The 26,194-nt window shown below is 45.1% G+C and overlaps 1 protein-coding gene across 2 annotated transcripts in view; it reads right to left on the bottom strand.

Annotated features, from left to right (window-relative positions):
- The window catches only part of Kalrn (kalirin RhoGEF kinase), a 604,693-nt gene that overhangs the window by 240,222 nt on the left and 338,277 nt on the right, over positions 1-26,194 (bottom strand). For both annotated transcript variants that reach the window (XM_059277711.1, XM_059277712.1), the window contains exons 15-19: positions 22,971-23,137; positions 15,281-15,400; positions 8,302-8,493; positions 5,723-5,872; positions 2,782-2,896 (exon numbers count right to left, since the gene is read on the bottom strand). In XM_059277711.1, coding sequence (XP_059133694.1) covers positions 2,782-2,896; positions 5,723-5,872; positions 8,302-8,493; positions 15,281-15,400; positions 22,971-23,137 — 744 coding nt within the window. The remainder of the gene's footprint in view (positions 1-2,781; positions 2,897-5,722; positions 5,873-8,301; positions 8,494-15,280; positions 15,401-22,970; positions 23,138-26,194) is intronic.

Genomic DNA, 26,194 nt, shown 5'->3' with positions numbered 1-26,194 from the left:
ACAGTTGATCCAGAGCCTAGCAGGCATGGGTGGGCTCTTAGGCATTCCTGAGGAGCTTCTGGAAGAGAGGTAGGCGGGGTAAGCAGTAGGGAGCAGGCTGGGAAGACATATGGCCAGCCCACCTAATGAGCCACAACCTCAGCCCTGCACAGGAGTCAGACACATGGCATTTTAACAGCAGAGCCACTGTTGCGAGCTTCTGGCCAGAGGGTGGGTGGAAACTGGGCTGCAATAGGGTCTACATGTTGTCTTCGGCCCAAACTCCACACAGCTTTTGATCTGATCCTAAGGAAGGCTGAACGGTCGTCTCATGTTGTCCCTAATGATACTATGAGAACACAGGTAAGCACTTAGTACGACAAGGGAGCCATAGTGGGTATCCGTCTGTCTCCTTACTTCTCTTAACACTATCTGGCTACCTGGATTGATTGATTGATTTTTTTTTTTTCAAGACAGGGTTTCTTTGTGTAGCCCTAGCTGTCCTGGAACTCGCTTTGTAGACCACGCCTTGAACTCACAGAGCTCCACCTACCTACCTCTGCCTCCCAAGTGCTGGGATTAAAGGTATGCAACACCACCACCACTGCCTGGCCATAGATTGATTTAAGTGTTTTAAATAGTATGATCTATGCTTGAAGCAAGCAAATTTATTTTGTTTTATATCTGCTTGTTTCCTGCAAACTGTTAAACGTTGGTAAAATATTCAGGACTGAGGACATAGATAATCAATGTTTATTAATCATTATGTGTCAGGCACATTTTTATAATACTTATGATATGTGTTTCTTTATGGTCCCCCCTTTGCAGATGAGAAAACTGAGGAAGATCTGTGACTTGTTCAGGCTCATTCAGATAGGAAGGAGTAGAACTTGGAGTTAGGATCCTGTGATCTAGGACCACATCCTTACCTACCCTTGGTCTCCCTGGGATGTCAAATACACATTATGTACTTTACCGAGATGGTACAACTCACCCTGTAGTGTTTATACTTATTAGTTCCTGTTGCTTTTACTTATTCTTTAATTCTCCTCACTGCCCTGTGCTTGGAGGTTTGACTCTACGGATGGACTCTCTCTACACCCTTTTAGGCTGAGACATTCCATAGGCCTCAGTGGCTCACTATCGATGCCTTCAGCATGGAATTTCAGCTCCTTCCCAGAGTGGTCAAGTACACCTTCTCACTCTCAGACTGACCTCTGGCTCTCACTCTCAGTCTGACCTCTGACCTCAGACTTGCTCTGGCGAGGAGGTTATTATTAACTGATAGGACACCAAGAGGAGCTTGAAATGTGTCTGTAGACTTGACAGCCCCTTGCCTCCCTGTTAGCACCATGGCGAGAACTCTTGGTTCTCAGAGCTCAGGAAGAACAGACAAGAAAGAACAGCCAACATCTGGAGTTTGAAGGACAGCTGCGTTGCTGGGCTCAGCCATAGCAGCCGACGGCATGGTGATGGCTGTGCCATACCATCACCTGAACAAAAGATGCTCGTGGTGAGCCACAGCCAAGTTTCTGATTGTTACTGGCAATCTGCTCCAGTGTTAAAACCCTACACTATGTGGCCCTGGCTTTGGATCCAGGGAGCAGATGAAGGGAACTAGAAGACCTCGCCTGCAGTGTCTGTGTCTACTAGGCAAGGGTAGAGGAAGCTGTTGCTTCCTTACTGTTTGTGTCCCACACCACTAGGTAAGCAACATAGTCAGTCCAAATCATGGAAAGCTCCTGAAGTTTCAGGTGTCGCTACTCCCCCTTCCTGAGAATGTTCACAGATGGACGTATATCCAGCCCCCTCTGGGTGCCCGTGCATACGGTGTAGGTGTGAATGTGGACCCTCAGCAGTTGGCCTCACCCAAGCAGCCATCTGCAGAAGTCAGAACATACGCTTTGAAATGCGCTGGAAGGAGAGGGTGGCCTGGAGTCAGCCACCCAGAGGTCGCCATTCAAAATAACACATAGGGCAGGGCTCGGGTTGGGTTCCTCTTCTTGTTTAATTCCTTCCAGTAATCTGGATCATCCCAACTCTGATCTGAGCAGGGAGGGGAACTCTGTCTCAAGCAGTCTGCTGATCCCCATTCTGACCATGGTGTCCCTAAACCTGGCTCACCCCTCACTCCAAGTCAGTTCAGGATGTTTTCCCCAGCCTTCCTCTCCAGGGCTGCGAATCTCTAATTGGACAAGAGGATACGTGCAAAGCTGGTTTCCTATGTGAAGGCTAATTTCTGTGTGGTAAGAGTGATCACTGAGAGAATGAAACAATGACTTAGGCCAAATGTGATCAGACAATAAATGATTTTAAAGGATATATGTTATTTTTCATGTACTCACAGACTTATAGACTTCATAGGCGATAAAGATGACCTAGAGCACCAGTTACGTTAATCCTATCTGCATACAGAATGCAGGTTCTGACTCTGTGGATCTGAGGGAACCTGAATCCCACTTGTATTAGCTTCCAATTGTTATCAGTGTTGCTCCACTGGACACCGTATTTTGAGTAGCAAATGTTTAGACAACCTTTCTACTGAGCAGTGTGGCCCAAGACTTGGAAATAAAATTTAAAAACTTGGGGAAATCTTTCTGCATGTTAAGAAACTGACTGTGAACCACCAGGGCTGGGTCCACACTGTTCCACACCAGATTGCTTCTTCTTAAAGGGGAAGCACCGGAGAACTTGTGATGACAAGAGGGATAGGGATAACTCCTGTTACGGGGAAGGGAGAGGGGGCGGGTCTCTCATCCACGCAACTCAAGTGACCTGTGGTCCGGCAGGCCTCTCCCTCACCTTTTACTTGCTGTTCAGGTCCCCTGGTGTGGCTGGCGACACTGGGCATGCTGACGTTGTTCCTGTGGATGTACTTGAGAAACACCTCAGCATTCCGCCGGGCCAGAGTGCAGGCCTAGAAGAGACCAAGGTGTGAGGAGGCCCTGTCTCCAGGCGGCATGTGGAATTCAAGACATGAGAAGGAAGCGCCTTTTTTTTAGAAGGCGATGGGATGGTGATGAGGATGCTGGAGGGATCCAGAGGGGGAGGAGCTCTGAAGGTCACTTCTGGGTCACGGGGTGGACACTAATTCCAGCTTAGGAGGCTCATGCTCTGAGCTCTCTTTGACTGTGCTTCTTTTTCTGTTTCAGACAGAAATCAGAAAACAGCCAGCCCTTCACGATACATGTCACTATCCATATGCTGACTGGTCACTGCTAATGTTCAGGCCCAGGCTGGTTTTCTTCTACAAGAATACTTCTTACAGGACCACTAGAGCAAGCCCAGGGAACAGAAACCCACGTTAGCATAGTACATTTAGCAAACATACTTGATAACATAATTCTAAATCTAAATGTAAATTGCCATCAATTTTCAAATTAATTTGATTGCCAATCACGTTCCCCTTACCTAAATAACACTAACAAGTACTCTCTTATTGGGAAATATTAATCTCCATGAAAGAGTCAGAGCCACTGAAGGCTCCCATCAGCAATGGCTGGGAGAGGACAGGCCACATTCTTCTCATGAGTAGGAATGAGGGCTGGGAAGAGCAGCAGGAAGGAAACACTTCAGATCTAGAATCCAGACCTCCTGACAGAGTATTTCTAAGTGTCCCTTAGGCCCATATAATTTTCGAATTTCTCTAAAAACCAGTTTCTCCCATAGCTATAAAACTAGTATATACTTGCTTACTAATTTTAAATTAATAAATTATCTGTAAATCAAACTGTTAACTTTTAAAATCTTCTTATACTTAGCTTTTTATCATACAAATTATATAATTACAATGACTGTTACATAATAAATATAAATATAACTGTTAAGTTGATGGGAACTCAAAAGCTCATGAATTGGAAGCCATTAGTAGAAGTCCAAGGCTAAGGACTTCTAGATGGTTCAATAAATAAGAATAAACAGAAAGCCATGCACTGTCTGTTGGGCAGCAATTTCCTACAATGATAGAGAGTTTTTCTTCACAGCTTTAGGAATATATGAAAAACACTGGTCCAGAGGGTTTTCTTTCTTCTTTAAAAGAATCATTTAATTTTAGGAAGAAATAATCCTTACTTTTCTCTCTGTATGTGTATGTGTGTGTTGTGCATATGTATGTGGTGTATTGTGCAGGTGTGAGTGGATGCACATGCCCACACATGCATGTGAAGAGGCCAGAGAGGAGGTTGGGTGTGTTATTCCATCACTGTCAACCTTATTCTCTTGAGACAGTGTCTCTTACAGAACCAGAGCTAGGCTGGCAGCCAGCAAGGCCCAGTGATCCTCAGTTCTCTGTCCTCAATAGTGCTGGGGATATGGAGCGTGTGAGGCCGCATCTGGCTCTTTACATGCATGCTGGAGATCCAAACCCAGGCCTTCACACAGGCACTCTTCTCCACTAAGCATTTCCCAGTCCCGAGAAACAATTTTATTTATATTTCATGTGCATTTGTGTTTTGTCTGCATGTATGTCTGTGTGAGGGTATCAGATCCCCTGAAACCAGAGTTACAGACAGTTGTGAGCTGCCATGTGGGTGCTGGGAATTGAACCCAGGTCCTCTGGAAGAGCAGCCAGTGCTCTTAACTGCTGAGCCATCTCTCCAGCTCCCCACCCCCACCAAGAAATACTTTTATAACTCTTCTTAAAAGCTTTCACATGCCCCTACAATTGTTTTAAATTCTGTTTTGCAACAGAGAAATCTTTTCAATTATTTTAAGCTCTGTATGAGAACATTTCTACTTATCTGAATTAGTAAAAGCTGCTTATTCGGGGTTCTGACCAATACCTGTGCAGATACCAGACACAAGGAAGGAGGCAGGTACCAGGGAGGTTTTAAGAAAGGAACAAAAAGGTTTGATGGTCAAGAGGAGATGAGCACTAATGAAAAAGGCAGCTAGTTACAGAAGTGTGACTTCAGTGGTGGCATGTCAGGGTACATAAATTTTCTTTCATCCATTGAGAAACCCCAGGAGAAGAACATGAAAGTGTGGGGTTTGTGGGGAGTGGAGTCTGCTGACCAGCCTGAACCGGGAAGCCCAATGAGGGAAGACCAAGGGCTGCTGGGGAACATTCAGAAGGACTTCCCTCTCCTCTAAAAGTCCAAATGCAACAGGGCTGGTTCCCCTCCCTGAGATGTCAGGGCCATATCAGAAACCCCCAGGAAACGTGTTTCTGCTTTCACATAGAATAAACATGGTGATATTTATTGTTAATTGAAAATTGCTCAAATGATAAAGAGTATCAAATTTATTGACTAAAAGATTTGTTTTAATAACTTTATTAAATAGGCTTATACTTTTCAGCCAAACGGTCATTTTAGGATTGGGGTTATTGCTCAATGGTAGAGTGCTCGCCTAGTAGGATTGAAGGAGGCCTTGCTGTGTTCAATCTTTAGCACCACAAAAGGAGAAAACAAAAAATTATTTTTTATAAATTGGATGTGAGTAAAAGAACGTGATCATAACTATGTGATATTGGAATACCCTAATGTGGCAGTGGCAATAATAATGTATCCCATACCTAGCGATACCAAAAAGTGTCAAGAAAGAAGTGAGTATTTAAAGTGCAATCTTATGACTTTATGAACTAACTGGGAGATACGTCTTCATCCCTTTCCCTCTTTACATGAGAGGCGGGAAAATCCAGAGGCATGGGAAGCCCTGATGAAGCAGTAGGTGGGTGCTGGCTGGTGAGAGGAGAGATCGGGGCTGGAATCTGAGACCACCGTGTGTGGCAGCGTGCTCTGACCTTCAGGAAGGCTTCCTTCTGTTCCAGGTGCTTGCTGAGGAGTGGAATGACGTGGTCCATCTCCGCCGCCGGCCCCAGCTTGTCTCGCCCACCACACCAGTCCTCGTCTCTCCGGTACTCCTGCTCTAGGCTCTCCAGAACACTGCACACCTAGTGAATCATGGGAGAAGAGGCTCAGTAAAGGAACTGCCCAGCAGGTATTCACTGCGAACTTCAGCAACAGAACTCTACACAGTGACACTCTGCGTGTGACGTCCAGCCTGGAGATTCAGAGTGGCCTCCACTCCCAAGATAATACTCTGAAGAGACATTTTTGAGAACCTCGTAAGTGGAGCTTGGACTGTGGCTGGAGATGGAGGTTGTGGAATTATCTTTTACAGCTGAGGACTAAGCTAAAGCGGTTGATGATTTCACTCAGGACTATGATGAAGAGCAAGAAATGAAGAAACGAGTTGGATATTTAGGGGACTTCAACATGATATATCATATATATATATATATATATATACATATATCACAATATATACACATACGTCATATGTATCTCAAACCCATATATACATATGTATGTGTGCATATATTATATTGTATAGCTGTACTGTTGTATTACCTCATGATCATTACGAATTATGTAGACCAGGCTTGGAGAAGAGACTTGCTGGATTGCCTCAGCATCTGTACTTGTCTGTCAGTCAGGAGCCTCGAGCAGTAGTAAAGGGTAAAGCTGCCTCTCGTGTGATTTATGGGCCATAAACAAAAGTCATCTTTCTACTTCCCTGGGGACAGATGTTCCAAGTCCTACCATAAGGCAGTGACATCTTTAGGACATCTATTATAAAATCACATTTCTTCCTGAGGAAGAATACATTTGAGTTAACCTCAAAAACTTTTTTTTTTTTTGTTTTAGTTATAAGACTTCAGAGAGGCCCTGCTGAGTGACCGTATGAATGACCTCAGAAGAGAATAGAGCATTCGAAGAGAGTTTGGAGTGAGTTAGGTTGCGTGTTACCGTGGGAGTCTTGTGGCAGCCTGGTATGGCAGGGAGGGTACAGAAAATAAGAACTCAGCAGACACTTGCCTAGCATGCAGAAGAAGGCGGATGTCATCCCTAGCATGGCAAAAACAAGCCAACAAAAAACAGAAACCCAAATTCCTACACTTTCCATCCACAGCATTAGTTACTTGTTGAACAGAAGCCAGGGAGAACACATGAAGCCATCTTGGCCTGCTTTGAAAAACCTACTCCTCTTGGGAAAGAGAATGTTTGTTTTTGAGACAGGGTCTTATCCAGCCCTTGAACTTCACTATGTAGCCAAGGGTGACCTTGAAATTCAGAGGCAAGCACTCTGCTAACTGAGCTATAGCCTCACCCAAGGATGTGGTTTTTGGACAGGATGTTCACTGAGTTAGGAACTCAGCTGAAAGACATCTCATGCAGAAACCCACTCCTCATGGCCACACATGCTCGCCATGTCACAAGAAGTCTGACTCCGATCTCAAGCTGGCTTGTCTGGCCCCACCTCTGTTATTTCTTTTAACACAAGACAGAGCAGGCAGGAGTGCTATGGGATGTTCTGTATGGCAAATGTGTTGCTAATTAGTCAATAAATAAAACACTGATTGGCCAGTGGCTAGGCAGGAAGTGTAGGTGGGACAAGGAGGAGAATAAAGCTGGGAAGTGGAAGGCTGAGTCAGAGAGACACTGCCAGCCGCCATGATGAGAAACAGCATATGAAGATGCCGGTAAGCCACGAGCCATGTGGCAAGGTATGGATTTATAGAAATGGATTAATTTAAGCTGTAAGAACAGTTAGCAAGAAGCCTGCCATGGCCATACAGTTTGTAAGCAATATAAGTCTCTGTGTTTACTTGGTCGGGTCTGAGCAGCTGTGGGACTAGCAGGTAAGAGAGATTTGCCCTGATTGTGGGCCAGGCAGGAAAACTCAAGCTACACAGGAGAGCTCAATTCTTGAGATAAAATAGATAACAACATGTAGAAATGTTAAGACGAAGACACTTGAGACCTGTTCCACAACAGGGCAGAACCAAAGACCCAATGTGGTCTTGTATGGTTAGAGTCAGGGTTCTTTTGACTATGAATGTGTTTTATGTAGTTGCTGATGGAGGATAAAGACACATAAACAAGCTAGATGCAAGGTGCAGTTTGGAGTCTAGATACATCAAGTTCAGTGAAATCAGCTGGATCTTAGATATTTAAGCAGAAAACAAATGCCAACATAGAGCACCAAGTGTGGGGACAGCTTGTCACACAGCATTATTACAACAATGGCTGACTGATACACTGCTCAAATCTAGCATTCAGCACACCCAATTTCTACTTCAACACCTCCCTATTGCTCTGATGAGTTTGAGAAATTTATGAAAAGAAAAACCACATGGTTCCTTGCTGTAAAGGAAAAGAGGAAGATTAGAAAGCCAATGGTAGTGTTTCCATAAGCCATTGTTTTATTCTCAAAGGTTAGTGATGTCAGGTCTGGCTTTTTGATGCTGTACCACAATGTGTGGTAGGAAACAGCCTCTTCCATCTTCAGCCCACGTCTCACAGACGTCCCCCTCACCTGCTCAGAGGTCTTGTAAAAGGCCACAGAGGCATTGACTAGTTTCAGCCGGTCTTCCATCTTTAGCATGAGCTGCTGCCAGTGGAGGGCCACCTTCTCGGCACATTCCCGGATGGCATCGGCATCGTAGTGGCCGGCCTGGAGCAGGGCCTCGGCTTTCTGCTGTACCTGCAGGGCGCTCTGGTGCGTCTTCTGCAAGGAAGTGGCGTGAAAGAGGGACTGGGCGCCAGGGGAGGAGAGAGAGGTCCGTGGGAGCAGCCCAGGTGTGATATGGGAGGGGGTGGAGTGAGGTGTGATTGGAAAGATGCAGAAAAGTTAAAGAGCTTTAAATGACTGATCCACTTGTCATGATTAATACATTATTGTCTTTTAAAGCACAATTTTAAAAAAGGAAATCATACATTTTCGTCCGTCTCTCAGGACCCTAACTCCTGACCCCGTTCCCAACTTCCTACTTCCATTACCCTAGATTTTAAGGACATTTCAGTTCACACAGTAGAGAAACAGAAGTTGTGTAGAAACCTGCTCATTAGTTTAATCTCCTTTTCAAATCTAATCATAAAATTGTTCATCACTGAACTTTCAATGATTACTGATGCAGCATTTTACAAATTAAGAAAGCACCCCCGCCCCCAACACATGTCACACAAATATCAGCCGGCAATGCACAATCTTAGACATTAATAATCAATTGAAAAGGATTCTGGTAGAATGGGTAAACTTGGCAGGCAGGGCACTAGATCTGAAGAATGACCTCTCACCCCTGACCTCTTACCCCCGACCCCTTAACCACAGTTACTCCACCAAAGAAGGCCAGCAGCAGTCAAGAATGAGCTCAAAGCAGGGTCCGTTTGTTATCTATAAGGGCTTTCAGGAGATAGGCATCTTACTTTATTGTTTCTGAGTCTGGCTAACTGTGTTCTGTACCTGAACTGCAAGAGGATGGGGGACCTGGCTGGAGGACTAGGTGGCAGGAAAAAAAACACAAAAAAGAGGTTCAAGCTTTGTAAGACAAAACACAGAGGCGATGATTCCCATGCTGACTAGTTTTTATGTCAACCTGACACAAGATGGAGTCACCTGAGAGGAGGGAGCCTCAGTTGAGGAACTGCCTCCATAAGACTGGGCTGCAGGCAAGCCTGGAGGGCATTTTATTAACTAGTGATTGATGTGGGAGGACCCAGCCCATGGTGGGTGGTGCCATCCCTGGGCTGGTGGTCCTGGGTTCTATAAGAAAGCAGGCTGAGCAAGCTAATAAGCAGCATCCCTCCATGGCCTCTGCATCAGCCTCCAGGTTCCTGCCCTGTTTGAGTCCCTGTCCTGACTGCCGTAGATGATGGGCAGTGACAGGACACGTAAGCCTTTTCCTTTCTCCCCGGATTGCCTTGGTCATGGTGTTTCATCACGGCAGTAGCCACCCTGACTAGGACAATCCTGCAAGACCGTGAGAGTGTTGCTGACTTGGCAAAGTCATTGCAACCTCAGCTGTGACCAGTATCCTCAGTGTTGGCTCAGCTCGTGGTGGACAGGGTGGCTGGAAACACAAGGGTACTCCAGAATTCCTTTCTACTCGGCTTGGACAGGAGGATTGAGGACCATTCTTAACAGCCGATTTATTCAGCTCTCTTTGGGTCTAAGGGTAACCTTCCTCATGTTTTTTTGTTTTGTTTTTTTCGAGACAGGGTTTCTCTGTGTATCTCTGGCTGTCCTGGATCTCGCTCTGTAGCCCAGGCTGGCCTCGAACTCACAGAGATCTGCCTGATTCTGCCTCCCGAGTGCTGGGATTAAAGGTGTGAGCCACCACCACCGGGCAACCTCCCTCGTTTTTTACCTAGCCCTCTCCCTGGTCCTCACCACACCTGCCTTTCCCTCCCATCAGACTACCTCCTACACATCCTTCCTTACACTGCCCAGTCCATAAAGCTTCCACCTCAGCCTGCGGCACCTCCACTCAGGCATCTCCGCCAGCACCCCAGGCCCTGTGCCTTGTTTCCTCCTGATAGCCACAGTCCTGATGACTGAGTCAGTGCTGGGCTCCTCGCTGCTGAATGAAGCTGGAGAAAGTAGAGGGCAGAGCATCCCCACGAGTCCCCTGATTGTCTTTGTTTTATTGACACTGTGTTGTGTCCTAAATGTAGAGGTGCCAAGGTCATGCTGGCTGACTGTTCACCTCTCCAGAACCCTGATCTACTCCCTTGGCTTCCGTTAGTTCCCTTCTGAATGAGATTCCCAGCAAGCCTCTTCTTACTGTGGGATCCTCCTCTGGAATTGTCTTCTCATGAGAGGGAGCCCACCTCTCGCCCTTCTGAGGAGGTACCGCTAGCTGATGCAGGGTAGATACCAAACCCTCAACAGAAGCCAAACTTTCTCTTTAAGACACTTCCCCAAAGTCACTGGCCACTTATGTTGATGGCCTCCTCCTCCTCATTTTCCTCGCCTCCTAGAATTACAATCTTGACCTCATCCCTGACTGCTGCTCCCCCACTCCTCCAACCTAGCCCAGACCTTACAACTTTATATATGCGCTTTTATGGAGGAGAGGTGGCCAACTGTCTTCCCTTCCAGTTCTAAATCCATAGAGCCATTCCTCACACTTCATTTTTCTTTTCTTTTTCATGTGTGATGCTAGGATTTATCTTGGGGTCCTGAACATGCCAAGCACACATTCCACTGCTGAACCATATCCCCAGTTCATCGTGGACATTTCCAGCAGTTTTTTAATTTGATGGAATATGAAGTGCTTGTATTGTAGTGACTTTTTCTTTTCATCCTTAAAGCTTTCATTTTATCAGTACCACCCCTGTTTCAGTTCTAAAGTCTTCAGTGGGTCCCTCATTGCTTCAAAACTAGGTCCAAACTGGCTGTCTAACAGCCCTCCATGACATGGTCTGTAACTGCTTTACAATACCAAGTAGCTCCCCTGCCCTAACCCTCCTAAAGCAAGCCACAAACCTTCCTGCCTGGCCCTTCCATCTTCCTGTCCTTGGTAAATGCCTCCAAGCCCCCATAAGACTACCTGTTCTTTGAGGCTCCCTCAAATGTGCCTTCCTTCAGTGAGCCTTTTCAGATGGCTTGAAACTCAGGGGACACACCCTTTTTCTGAACTCCTTTGTCACTTAGCTAACTCTTGGAGGGTTCCAGTTACTCAGAAGGTAAAACTGTCACTCTGTGTGTGTGTGTGTGTGTGTGTGTGTGTGTGTGTGTGTGTGTGTCTGTGTGTGTGTGTTTGTGTGTGTGTGTATCAGTCAAATGGCTGTCACTTCTCCCAGGGTGTGTGTGTGTGCTCTGTGCTGGCCCCTGTGATTATGTATTGACTTTTCTGGTTCACACAGCCCTTCTATGAGGTGGATTTTATTTCCATCTCAGAGACTAAGATGTACAGGCTAAACAACTTGCCTCAAAACCTGCAACAAAACAAGTGAGAAAACCAGACTCGAGGTTGACTATTCCCAAACTTAGATTCTTTTACAGCACGTCACTTTTCCTCTTAGATTAGAATGAAATCTACAGCATTTCTCATTTGGAGGAAGGTTCTCCAGATGAATGTCAGTGATTACGACAATTATCTCTTCTGCCCATAACGTGTAAAACTAGCACATAACTGTCGCCATAAACTTGTTTTAATGTTTTTTCCTCAGATAGTTTGGAGTAATCTTGACTTTTCTATAATTTGTGTCGTGTAATAAACTCTGCCCCTTACTCTGAAACTCATTATTCTGTTACAGTTCTGAGTCCGCCTTCCTCTTTAATTTCCTAAATGATAAATTCTTATCCGGGTGGCGTAATCTTTGCTTTGCTAAGGTTAAGCCATTATTTTGCATTTCCTTTGACTCCTTATCATCTAATCCTATTGAGTGTTACAGTTTTAAGACGTGGATTATCAAGGACATTAATATTTAGTAGGCGTAAGTGCAAGAAAATTGAACCAAATCAATTGAATTTATTATCCAGTTTTAAACACTTTTCTGGTATAATATTTATGCTTAAATGCACAGGAGGATTTCAAATAAAAATGGATTTTAAAATTGAGCTTCTTTCTATGAATGCCACAGTTCTTGAAGACACATTGGTGCACCCAGGGCATTAACTAATAAGAATCCAGGTTACTAATAAACTACACTGCTTTGAGACACTGTTTGGCTCTCTATTCAGAATGTTCTGGGGACACTTCCCCCGAAAAGAAGGCTGTATAAGGTACAAATTCTGACCTTTCAAGTGAAGCCACCAAAGCTAGGCTTAGCATTATTCTGGCTCAGCCAGGACCATTCCAGCGTATGACTGCTTTTCTAGCTTAATATCAATAACCCCTCTTTCACTTTTCCTTTTGTTTTGTTTGAGATAGGGTCTTTCCATGTAGCCCAGGCCGGCTCTGCAATGCTCCTGCTTCTGCCTCCAGGAGCACTGGGATTATAGGAGTGGCCACTACACTTGGCACCCCCTTCACCCTTAAAAATGTCTCAGTTTATACAACAAATTGCATCACCATATCACCAATAACTATTTTATTTTCCTTGTGAAATGCTTGAGCTTTCTTTCTTGGGTTCTAAGAAGGTAGACTATGCTCCTGCCCCAGCCCCAGCAATCAGCACAAAGACCTGCAGTAACACTGGCACATGGAGAAAGCCACACTAGGCTGCTTATCCTCCCTTTAAAATGGCTTGCATCTGGCCAGGTGTAGGGGTGCATATCTGTAGTCCCATCACTTGGGAGGCTGAACATTAGGACAGCCATGAGTTTGAGTCCTGCTTAGGCTACATAGTGAGTTCAAGGTCAGTCTGGCCTACATAGTGAGACTCTGTCTCAAAAAACACTGCTTATATCCTCTCCGGCATATTTTTCTCTTGATGCAGAGCTCAGTCTACACTTAGTTTACAGAGGACCCTAGGCTGTCTGGAGAAGGAGCATATGCACAATTCTGGCTGTGCTCCTTGTTTGTCTGGCTACACCACAACTTGATGACCTTCCATTACCAAGATGTTCTATAATTCTATCTGCTCTGCTATCCTTGAGATCACAGATACCAACCCTACAGTGACCTATAGCTTAGTGACCTATAGCTCAGCATCAATTATTTACTCAAGTAATACCCCCACAAAACCCTAGGAGTGATTAGGATATATTTATCCTTGGCCATGCTCTACTGTGTAGCAATGCAGTAGCATTTCTCCAACTGAACATGCACTTCGTACACAGCCACATGGAGCTTAGTACTTCAATACACTGTGGCAACATTTCCTACTCCTTCTCAAAGTTCACTGGGCTACACTGGTGTGCTTTGACACTTGCCCTGACTCGTCAGATATTTGATTAAGAGACGGGAAATGTAATTACTCAATCCAAATATTTATATTCAAGGAGGAAGACGACCAGAGTTATCTCAAATCCCCCACAGCTTCATGCTATACCCCTAGTCTGCTGCCTAAGTCTATAGCCCAGTGGTTCTCAACCTTCCTAACGCTGTGATCTTTTAATACAGTTTCTCATGTTGTGGTGATCCCCAACCATACAATTATTTTGTTGCTACTTCATAATCATAATTTTGCTACTGTTATAAACTGCAATGTAAATATCTGATATTCAACCTCTGTGAAAGGGTCTTTTGACCCCCAAAGGAATCTCAACCCACAGTTTGAAAACCACTGCTGTAGACACTTGACCACTAAGTACCTGATTATAACCCCAATCTAGATCTCTCCTGAGGAGCTTCACCACCATTGATTTGGGAGTGCCAGTCAACTGTAACAGATATAAAAGTGCTTGCTTCTGGGTAACTCTTCTGTAGCAAGTGACTTGCTTATACTCTTATGTGTACCATACTGTTTGCTTTTCAGTCTCAAACCCCGGACTAACAATAGTCCCTAAGAAGATATCAAGTATCTATGGAAACACAACATTCATCTTAACACCATGTTTATATTCATGTAGGATGGCTTCTGGACAATTAAATGGCTGAATTCAATTAATTAATATTAGTTAATAACAGGCTAGCCATCAGTTGCATTGCTACATTGAAAGATATTTATGAGCAGAGATAATTAAAATTCATTATGTTTCAGCCACCATCATGTAAAAAGCTTTGCTGGTGGTCATTTTAAAAGGAAACAGCCCCGCTGTAGTTCCCACACACTCAGAAGTAGGCAAAGTTCTACACTCAGAAGTAGGAAAAGTTCTACATTGAACCACATGTAGCAAGGATCTGAGATTTTTTATTCTTTGCCTTTTTCCCCACTGGTGCTGAACTTATTTTGATTTTAATATAGTTCCACACCCCATTTCTATTCTTCCTCAGCCACCACTGTGAAGCAATCTGCTAAGACTCTTTGGGAGGAGAGGGTCCTAGTAGGAAGATAATTGAAGGGATTATTTAAAGCAAGGCAACATGACTTTATCCTCGGTGGAATTTTCTTTTAAAATCAGCTCTTAAAAAGTCCCAGGTGGTACATTTCCGGTTGCAGTTTTTTCTTCAAACATGGCTGCTGCCGGCACTACTGAACGGCCTCTCTCACCATGCAAACTATATGGTACCGTCTGCGGCAACCCTTGTTCTCCCTGTCAAAAGCCAGATTCTAACCTAGAATCCAAGTGTTTAAAAGTATTACACTTTCCTATTGACCTGCACACCTGTTTATTCTCATTTCTCATGTCTTCCATTGGAAGCCCTGTGACCTTTTAGCTTTGTGTTTCTCACCAGGTACATAGTTTGTACTGGGTAAAAATCTCACTGGACCAGGGCCTTAAGGTACCAGGAGCAGCAAAGAGTCTCATTTGAAGTATGAAGAGATGACTCCTGATACCTTGGGGGCAGAAAAAAACCTGCACTCAGCATACCTGAGTGTGAAGGCAGTTCCTGCACTATGCCACCAGAAAGAACCAGAGCACTACCACCTGAGGGAATGCTGGCAGCCCAGACGGCCATTCTACCTGAGGCCCAGAGGCAAAAAGGGGAACAGCAGACAATGCATCCAGATTTGGGTGTTACCTCGATGGCTAGTTGGAACTGTTCATGCTCCCGCTGCAGCTGCTCCGCCTCCGACAAAGAGCTGGCATTGACCAGGCTGGCGTTGAGCATCGACTCTCCATTGCGGATCCATCCCAGAACCTAGGCAGTTGGGACAAGCACACAGGTAAATGGCCCTCAGCAGTTTCTCCAGAGCTGTAGCCTTCCCTATGGGCACTCCAAAGGGCTATCTTCGAGTCTCTGTTAGGGAGAAGATATAGCAAGGACCTCACCCAGTTATTGTCCCAATCTTCCCAGTGTCTGATGTCATAAGGCATGTACTGTATGGATCAGATATATTCTCAGCTCCACATGTCACTTCCTCCTTGTATCTATCATCCTGCTGTCCCAATGTCCCCACCAAATTAATTAACACTGCTTCATATGGCTGTATTTTATGCATGCCTTTGGTTCTTTCTAGACCAGAGAATGGTATACATAAATTCCAATTGTTAGTATCTTTTTCTATCTGTTTTTATTTATTTATTGAAAATTTCATATCATATATTTTGATCCTATTGCGTCCCCTTCCCCTACTCTTTGTTTTTAAAGGGCCCAGTTCCAATAACAACTTCTTGAATTCGTCTACACCTCACCCCTCTTGTTAGAAACAATCTTACCTCCCTCTTAAAAATGTGAACTCCCCAAAGTCTAGAGCAATCTTCTCATCAAATTTGAATCTCACATGGTTCACGTAATAGCTGTGGCACAGTAATGTTTTGAGAGTCATGAAGATTACCCAGGTCACGTGTGAGCAGCAGATCCTTACTGCTTCCATCCACCTTACATAACAAGAGCTTACAAGCTCCAGGGAGCAAACAACTCCAGGCAAGGCCAGAGAAAAGGAGCAAAATTCACAGAGCAGATCATTTGCAAACGGGAGAGTAACATAACCAGCATCAATTACCCAGTGTCCTGAATACCACTTCTAGGTTTCCTACCTAATAAGTACTGGGGGAAAAAAAAAACCTGAAGTGGAAAGTATCAGGAGAGAGGGAGCAAGAGCCAGCAGAGTCGAGAGAGATCAAGGAAATAGGAATGTTGCAGTTATCAGGCTAAGCACAAATAATCACTCCAGAGGGAAGACCTAGGCTCTAGACCTACCTGGTGTGTGGTCACAAGAACACTGCCAAGCATCTTCTTTTCTAGGGAGACTGTGACTCTTTCTTGGTGAGGAAAATAAATTCTTCTGAAATTTCAAATCAGTGAATACCATCCATATGTCACTCCTTATAAAGAAGACACGACAATCTATTCCAGGTTTGTTCTTAAGCTTTTTTTTTATTTCCCTTCACTTTCTTGTGTTGAACAACTGGAGAATACTAGGCCTGGTCTCCTGACCCATAACTCTCATAGGTATCTTGCAAATTTCATTCCCAAGCAGAAACTGAGTGACACTTTATTGTGCATAGATAACACGAGGGATAAATCCTGCTGGAGCTGGGTGATTTGGATTGAGATGTTAACTCATGGCCAATCTGGCAGATTGTGGATGAGATGCCAATCTGTAATTAGCTGCAGGAAATAACTGTTCAGCATGTATGTGTAAAATCCTTGTTGTCCCTGGTGGACTGTGGCTGGCTGGTTAGAGGTGCTAATGACTTTCAAAAACTGCCTGTTAATCTGGGTCCATGCATTCATAGACTGCATGGCCAAATTCTTTGTCTCTTTGGAAAATGGAGCTCATATTGTATGTTTTGAACTATGTCTCTCTACCATGTTTCACTGCTTTCTGCTTGCTTTGGAGACTCACTAGTGGATGTCATCAAAACACCTTCTACATGTGCATTACAAGTCAATGTTAGTCTAGTCCTCATTGAGTCTTGCTAGAATATGTTCCTCTAGTTCCAGGCAGGTCAGTTGTAGCTACTACAGTGGTGGGGATACTCATTTACTGGCATTCCCACCAGTAATGCCACATATTTGAGTATCTACTTCTTTCAATAAATCCTAACATATTCTTGTTCACCTGTATTTCCAAAATACTGTGTACAAAGGCATTCTAGGACTGCAGAGTCCTAAAGATCTGACTTTAGGAATACAGAAATGCATGGAAGTTTATGCGATGGCTGTAATCCAGGCTGGAACTAAGCGCTGAGTCAGTTCTGGAAGCAGAGCTGGCCTAATGAGCAGACGCAGCATAACACCTGAAGTCGGGAAGCCTAACTTTGTCCCTTCCTTGGAAGATCGCTCAGCTTCCCTGAACTCCAGTGTTCTCATCCATGTCTGGATAACCTTCTCTTTCTTTCTGGCATCACAGGGCTGACGCAAAGCACCAGGGAACGTTAAGCTTGATGATAACGATTGTGTGGGTACTAGTTTTGATTTTCAGTTTGGAGCAAAGATGGGTCATGCTGTGATTCTTCAGTTATAATTCTCCCAAGGAGAAGAAAAAGTCATTTAACTTTATTCAGTTATTTAAGTGAACTTGTTGGCACCATTTTAATCTAGGATTAGTTTCTTAGGTTGCTATCATTATTCTTTGTGCTCAGATCACTGTTGGTGTAACTTTCTGTTATGAGGCTCTTTCTGTTCTTCTGGTTTGTTAAATTTGCTAGCTATTATCCCCTGAGCATCCAAGTGTGTGCCAGGTAGTAGGAAAAATACTGTATGTAACTAAAATGAGAAAATATTGGCTCTATTAATGTCCAACTGTGACTTTGGAAACACCATTTAATCAGAGGTCAGTGTTCTCACCTGTGAAATGTGCATACTTTCCTTCACTGAACAAAAGGGCTAGGCTAAAAATAAAATCTGTAATGTGAAAGCATTTTTTTTTCAAATCACAATAGTAACATTTCACACCAATCAACTGCAGTAACAATTTACTTAATGGGTTAGTGTTGTGGATGTAAAATGGCTTACGGGCTCATGAGTGTGAACACTTCGTTCCAAGATGGTTCCCACCACACCGTTTGGGAGGAGGTGGGTTACAGGGTGGTCCTCAGACATTAAACAGTGACCCACTTCTTGTTCACATCAAGCTTCCTGAGTGCTGAGGCCTTTTCTGCCTGCTGCCATGCTTTCCCACCATGATAGACTGTAGCTCCCTCGAACTGTAAACCAGGAGAAACCCTTTCTCTTTTGTCAGGGTAGTTTATCACAGCAAGGAGAAAGTAACCAAGACTTTAATGGAGACAGGTATCTTTAAAGGTCCTTTCCTGTTCTAACAACTCACACTTCTTTAAAACCCAAAGATTGTCCCTCCAACCACAGGGCTTAGGAAAGAAACTGAATATGTAGAAACCAGAGACTGGGAAGAATACCACTGTTTGGGGACTGAAGTGCTAGGCCAAAAATTCAGCTTAGTCTTTCTTTGCTTAGTGAGAGAGCTAAAAACACAGGCCTATTATTTCCCTAGGTCAAACAGGGCTCAGATAAGCTAAAACCAGGAGGAGACAATGGCTATCTGCAATTGATGATGCCCTGAAGCTGGGCAGCCCAGACTGGTTCTCTTGTAGGTTGGAGAAATGGCTTACAGATGACTGTCCTCCAGGTCATGCCTACCATAAAGTTGTCTTCAAGGCAACTGGCTGAATTGTCACCGTAGATGACCTCTCTTAAGGCACCATTATTTCTGCAACTCCAACCACAAAATAACTTCTTGGCTCCTAGATGTCTACCTTCAGAATTCCTTAGTTCTGAAAGTTCATGAGGTTGCGTGTGTTCATCGTTTATGGTCTTATAGGCTGTGTCCATATTCCTTATGGCCTCCTAATTATCTCCACTTGGAAACAACGTGCATTTGTTCCTCTCACTTGACCCTGCCCCAGCTCCCTACTAACCCTGACATTCAGTCATCAAAACTGAACACAGTATTCATCACAGAAGTACAAGGGCAGGGTACTATTTTTCTTTGTTTTGAGTGTCTACCCTGATCATAAGCAAATTCTGGCTGGATTTGGCTCAAAGAAGCAATCCAGTATTTTACAAATCCACGTTAGCTCAGTTCAAATGTTAAATACAGTGCTTTGCAGGAGTACATATGGAAATGCATTTTCTCTTATGCCATTAAGTCATCTACCTCCCCAAACATCCTGAATTTATCTGATAGATGTGAGGTCATCTTTACCACAAGCAGTCATTTTCCTGGAAGAAACCAGAGAAGTCCGTGTGGTCTGCAGAGTAATCTGGGAGGTGTGCAGGTGGCCTGGGAACCTGGATCGTGCGCTGTGATCAGTGCAGCTGTTCCCTTGATGGGCTGTGTTTCTCCAGAGGTGTGTGTACTGCCTAGCTCAGATATATGTGATTACTAAGGAAGAGACCAGTGGCATTCATCAATTTCATTTGTGTGGAATAACTAAGATAAATTTCCATCTAATGTCTACAAATTCTTCATTCTTCAAAGCGTCACCTTAATATAATCTCCAGGTAACTACACTTAAGATTATGATGGCCACACACAGTCAAATCTAAACCTTTAATGCATGAGCTCCAACAACAGAGCTATATCATAATACACTGTTGTTCCCTCCCATTTTTGGCTCCATTAATGGCACTTCACTTAAGGTCTCCCTCTCTCTCCTTTCTCTCTCTTCTCAAGCCTGCATCTGAACTTAGCTTCACTGATCAATACTGACATCTAAATTAACTCCCTTTTCCAAGTGTCAACTGCTTAGAAATCAGCATTTCCTGCTCTATCAATTTCCATCAGACACAAATGCTTCCTCTGACACTGGATCAGATGGATCCTTGAGGAAGGAGCCTGTCCTGACAAGGAAAACAAGCCTGATGAACGAGGCGTGCTGGCTTAACCAAGCAGCAGTCCCCCGGTGCTGTCCTCAGTAAAGGCTGTTGCGGGTTTCCTGAGAGTCAGATGAATGAACATTCATCCTTGTTTGTATGCTTGTTTGCTTGATTTTTGTTTTCGAGACAGGGTTTCTCTGTGTAGCTCCAGCTGCCCTGGGTCTCGCTCTATAGACCAGGTTGGCCTCGAACTCAGAGAGACCCACCTGCCTCTGCCTCCTGAGAGCTTTCATCCTCATGTAGATCTGAACTACGATTCCCCTGTGAGTCATCCATGCCATGCCTCTGAGAGGCACCCACAGAAAGCAATTCTGTCCTCTCAGAATTATGAATGGGAGTACATCATACAGATATTCATTGATGCTGGAACGATACATAAAACAAAAGAAAACCAGAACTTGAGGGTTTTCTTCCAAGTCCAACAGCAACGCTCTGCTCTCTGCCTTGTTTGAAAGTTCATTCCTGCCATCTGCTGCTCATGAAAAGGACCGCATGGCCACACAGGTAGACTTTGACATGCTCCACTCTCTGTGGAGCCTAAGCTACCCCTGCCCATCTTCTTAGACATGGTGAGGCCACAGAAGCACTGTGCTCAGCTGTTGGCTCTCTCCTGGGGCCCTGTGGAGGAAAACCCCGGATTTTGAAGGTGCTAACAACTCAAGTAGTTCTAGCTAACAACTCAAGAGGCCCCTGCTGTGCTTTAACCCTACCGCACCCCAGTTTTCTCACTTGTAGACAATACTTTCCCTGGGGGGCTCCTTCTTAAAAAGTAAGATCTTTCTTTTCTTCCATATGAAAATAACGCACCTGCCATGACTTTTGAGAGCGTTACAATTTGTACACACGTTTGCATACATGTCCCTAGTCTCAGCCTGCTGGCTTTCCCACCATGTCCTCCGTATGAATAATGGGTCTTCCTGGAGGCTCAGGTGGCACCCTGGTATGGTTAGGCTGACAACGGCTAGGTGGCTCAGTGACCAGGCCAGGTGTGTGACTCCTAGATCTTCAGTGCACACGTGTGTGAGCTCCTGCTGAGTGTGGATTGGAAGAGAGGGGGAATGGAAATCATTTCATCCAACATGACAACCTTGTAACAAGTTTGTATGTAACAAGTGTGACATAAGCGTCAGCAGGGGCCACCCTAAAGGTAAGTGACTAAGCAATAGTTAAATACATTTTTGTATTTGACGTTTATGCTCACTTAGTTGATTTCAATCTAAGCTCCAGTCACCACTGCCCATAAGAAAAAAATGTTTAAGAGTAGAAGATGCTTCTCCACCTAGAATAACTCTGGAGGTGGAGCTTGGCCCAAGCAGCTGGACATTGGGTCCCTTAGGAGAGGGTGGAGCAGGCGGCAGCAGCCACTGAAGGAAGGTGGTGTCTGCCCTGCAGGAAGGCATTCCTAGACCCCTGGAGGGTGGTGCTGTGTTCTTTCGTTGTTGTGACCATCGTCTGGGGACCCTGTAAGCTTTAGTGGCCTCCTCTGAAAAAACGGAAACAGTGTCTGCCTCAGGGAGAAGTCGTGAAGGCTGCTGGGCACAGAGAGGCACACAGAAGAGGAACTACTGGTGTTTCATTCCCTCAGTCTCACTTTGTCCAAGAGACGCCTCCACCCACGGTTTATAATAACTGTTTCTTAGTCTTCGGATGACGACAACATTTACAACTGTGTCACTGTGGACACATTTCTGGAGGTCTGAGCATGTCATCCAGTAAAATGCTTGGTATAATTCCTTGTGCAAGAACCCCCCCCCCTTTATTGTTTTTGTTTTTTTGTTTTTTCGAGACAGAGTTTCTCTGTGTAGCTTTGCGCCTTTCCTGGAACTCACTCTGTAGCCCAGGCTGGCCTTGAACTCACAGAGATCCTCCTGCCTCTGCCTCCCGAGTGCTGGGATTAAAGGCGTGCGCCGCCGCCGCCGCCGCCGCCGCCGCCGCCGCCGCCGCCACCACCACCACCCGGCAAACCCCCCCCCCCCCCTTTAACATTAACTTTTACATGGCAAGAAAATGTTCTTGCATGATACATATGTATGTATTCGTGTGTGTGTGTGTGTGTGTGTGTGTGTGTGTGTGTGTGTGTGTGTGTGTGTGTTTGTGTGTGAGCATATGGAGGCCAGAGCCTGATGTTTGGTGTCTTCCTCAATTTCTCTCCATTTTCCACGTGGACACGGGGAGCTGAACATGCATTCTCTGCAAGAGCAACAAGTGCTCTTAACTACCGAGCCACCTTTCCAGCCCCCACACTCCCACACTGTTTTCTGAGCTCAGGGACCTGGGAGCTCACCAGTTCAGCTAGGCTGGCTAGCCAGTGAGTTCTAAGGATCTGCCTATCTCGACTTGCCCCCACCCCATCCTTGCTCTGCGGATGCACTCTGCTATACCTGCCTTGTTTGTGGGTTCTGGGGGTCCAAACTCAGTCCCTTGTGTTTGTGCGGGAAGCACTTTACCCATGGAGCAATATGCTCAGTTCCCAAAGTGTTATTCTAATAACCGTACACACACTGGGAATAATGAGAATTGCTACCACTTAGTCGTTCCTTACCAGTTCTATGTCAGGAGCTGGACAAGGCACAGAGGTGCCCCAAGGAGATCAACCTGACTCTACGGTGGAATGCGTTTCCTGAGAAAGGATTTCTATTTCTCATGGAATAGGTGACAGCATCAAGCACAGGAAAGGAGAGAACAGATTCAGGGAAGAGCACCAAGAAGCCTCTGGAATGTTCCTAGATTACAGGATGGGACCGGAACAATGCATTTATAGTTTGAGCCGTTGTCCCACGGGGCCTTTTGTCACAACAGCCAGGCTTGCAGCAATCAATCCAACTAATTTACACCCCAGCTTCTTTCCTAAGGCTGGGTTACTCGGAGGGCACGCCCGTGGCTCTCTGTGCCTCCCTTCAAGAGGGCAGGTGCCAGGCAGGCTCACCTGTTTGACCTCAGCCTGAAGGTGCCGCAGCTGGAGACACTGTTCTAGCCGCTTGTGGGTCTGCTCCGCATTGAGCTCCAGTTCATGCTGCTTCTCGTGGAGAAACTCCAGGAGCTCCTGCACCTGGGCTGCCAGGTCAATGTCTTTTTCACAGATTAGCTCGATTCCTGGTTTTGAAAAAAAAAAAAAATGCAAACAATTAAAAACCAGGCAGCCTGGTGGCGACAACATTGCTTTACTTATGTAAGAAAGCTGGACTTTGGGAGGGGCCATTATCGGCCCTCTCCCAACCTCTGCACAGCTCTTAGTGCAGCTGGACAAATCTCGTCACTAGTCCTTGCTTAGGATGCTAGGAAAATGCCTCCTCTTTAGGATGAATGAATCCTTGGTCCAGGAAGCAATTTTCAACCATGATAAGATCAGTTCCTTTCATAAATGGGAGAGAGAGGGTGCTGCAGCTCTGGAAGTCCATCCTAGCTAAGCAAGACAGCTCCCGGCAGCACCCGTTTGGAGACTTGCCAACACCCAGATTCATAAGCAAACCTCTGAATCATCTTGGAAATGATAAAGCCAAATCAAAAAGACCCCGTCTCAGAAACTCCTGCCAAGGGCATATTCTATTTTAACTGGTTAGATATGACTTACGATTAGATGAAAGTGACTACTTAGGTCTCCTAAGAAATCAATGCTACCTTCCAAATACACACGATAAATATTCCCAACAATACCACAGGGGCACTGAACGTTATTCATTCAGAAAAGCTGCCACCTTTAAGTTTTGCCCACACATAGAGCTTGCTCATCGTTCTACTGACTCAAAGCAGTTCTAAGGCCAGTCCCTCACTGACACACGTTTCCAGTGTCTATGAAGGTAGCACCCAACCTAGAGAAATAGCCAGCCTGTAATAGGCATGCCAGTCAATACCTGTTAGCCAAAGGCTGTGGCCCTGTCCTTTCCGCCTTCCTGCCTTGCTCTTTCTCTGTACCTCTCCTGACACGTTAGTGCAGATATGCTTACCTTCTTCTTTGCCCATTCAATGCTCTGTTTGCCTATCACCAGCAGGGTCCAAGGCATCCTGCCTCAGGAGGACTACTGATGAAGTCAGATGGGGTAAAGGGACTCACTTTAGCCCATTTCTTCGCTTACTGGTGGCTAGAATTTTAGTTGAGTTTTTGTTTTTTTGTTTTTTGTTTTTTTGTTTTTTAGCTTGCCAAGTCAACATGGAATGTATACTAGCTACAGACCCAGTCCTGAGTTAGAATCCTGATCTTGAGCAAGTCATCCTAACTCTCACACTTAAGCTGGGATTTTCCACGGTTACCCACCTCCTACACACGTTGCATGAATAGGTGAGATGATGCACATAAGGCATCTGTCACACACACATGTGGTTATTGTGTATATGTCATGCACACACAACCAATGTAGATCAATGTTTACACAACAGATATAGACCCTACCCCTAGTTCCATGGATTTGCTAGCTTCTGTCTATGACCTTAAGCTCACAACTTTCAGCCTCCTTACATTCATACCTTCTCAGCTTCTGTCCAGGATGCAAACTGTGACCCATGCTGTTTCTTGATTATGACTGTCTACTTATATGAGGGTTCAGTCGTGCCTTGGTTCCTAGCCCCGGGAAAATTCTAACTTGGGACTGCGCAAATATTCCAATCCGTGACTCTACTTGGCCATGTAGCCTCACTGTTCAGTCCACATCTTTTCTCTGGTTTCTCATCCTGTAACCTATGACCCAGAGCCGCTGTGGTCTTGATGCTTATATCGTGTGTGAGATATAGAAGAATAGGGTCCCAACCAATAATGGGGTTAATATTAAAATCCCAGCAGCTAAGTTCCCAAAGGAGCACATCAAACTCCACAGATGGCCACCTACAAAATCAGTCGTCTTTGGGAGATGTCTCCATTACCCTGGCACACTATCAGAAACTCATCCCGGCCTCCCACGTGCCTGCATCTGCATCTGGGAAGCACAAGGCATGTCTGCCCACATGAGGGAAAATTCATTTCTGGTGGCAAAAATAGTGTTTTATATAAGGACAATATGGGAGAGTGGGAAAAAATATTTTCTGGTGTTACATGATAATAATTTCAGTATCTTTTCATGTTTATTTTTTTTTCTGTGAGTTTCATAATTCTAAGTCCCTGCTCCCGAAATATCCGTGGGAGACAGAAAAGAACGGCTTGTTCTTTTGGCAGCCAACCCCCTCTGCTTACTATTTTCAGTCACCAGGAGGGTGGGTGAGGCAGGTAGAACATCTCCTGGGATGAAATAAAAAGAAGAACTAGAGCGATTTCTACTCCTCATGGCTTGGCGGGGGGGGGGGGGGGGGGGGGGGGGGAGGGGGGGGGGAATGACCTCTGACCCTATGCTGACTTTCTGGAAATGTAATTTCAGAACCATCTCTGCTTCACTGAAGTTACAGTGTGACTCTACTCCAGATCATTTTCCCTCCATTGCATCTCCAGTGTTCAATATAATAACTGGGCTTCCTCTCTCTTCGGGAGGGAGGGGACTGAACCCTGCCCTATCACGTGAATGGCTGCTCAAGGTTAGTGACTCAACAAGGAAGCTTGTCACTGAGAACCAGCCCCCCAAGACCCAGGCTGTGCAATTCCGTTTGTCACACTTGTTGTGGTCTTATGCGATCATCTTCAGTTATAGGTGGAGTGAGGAGAGGAACATAAGGGCGTATCCTTGCCACAGCCAGAGGAACTGATCCCACGCTCTTCCTTCCTCTGCTCCTCAACACACTGGCGCGATTTCCAGTTAAAGCCCACCATCTGGAAGGTATCCAGACATCACGCGAGTAGATTGCTTTTGCTGTTAACACTGGCCTCAATTCAATGATAGACCTACCTGGTCCTGCATAGGGGCTCAGTAATAATGCAGAAAGACAAGTTATTTATTTATTTATTTTGGTCATTATTTCTTTTCTTTTCAGGGAACTGGTCCAATTCCCCCTCAAAGGCAACTTCTGATACTTCGCTCATATCGTCTCTGGAATGTAGGCTCCCTGATGCTAGGGCGATGTTTGTTCTGCTCATCACTGCCTCCTTTCCTGTGTACTCAACACATATTACTCATGTATAGCTCTGACCAGTGAGCAAGCATGCCTCTTTAGGGACAAAATGGGTTTGTGTAGTATGTGCAGAGTTCTGAGGAGGGACAGGCTTAGGTTTGAAGTTATGCTCTGAAACTTGTT

This window comes from Peromyscus eremicus, chromosome 12 (assembly GCF_949786415.1).
Source record: "Peromyscus eremicus chromosome 12, PerEre_H2_v1, whole genome shotgun sequence".
NCBI lineage: Eukaryota > Metazoa > Chordata > Mammalia > Rodentia > Cricetidae > Peromyscus > Peromyscus eremicus.
This window is presented reverse-complemented; position numbering and strand designations above follow the sequence as displayed.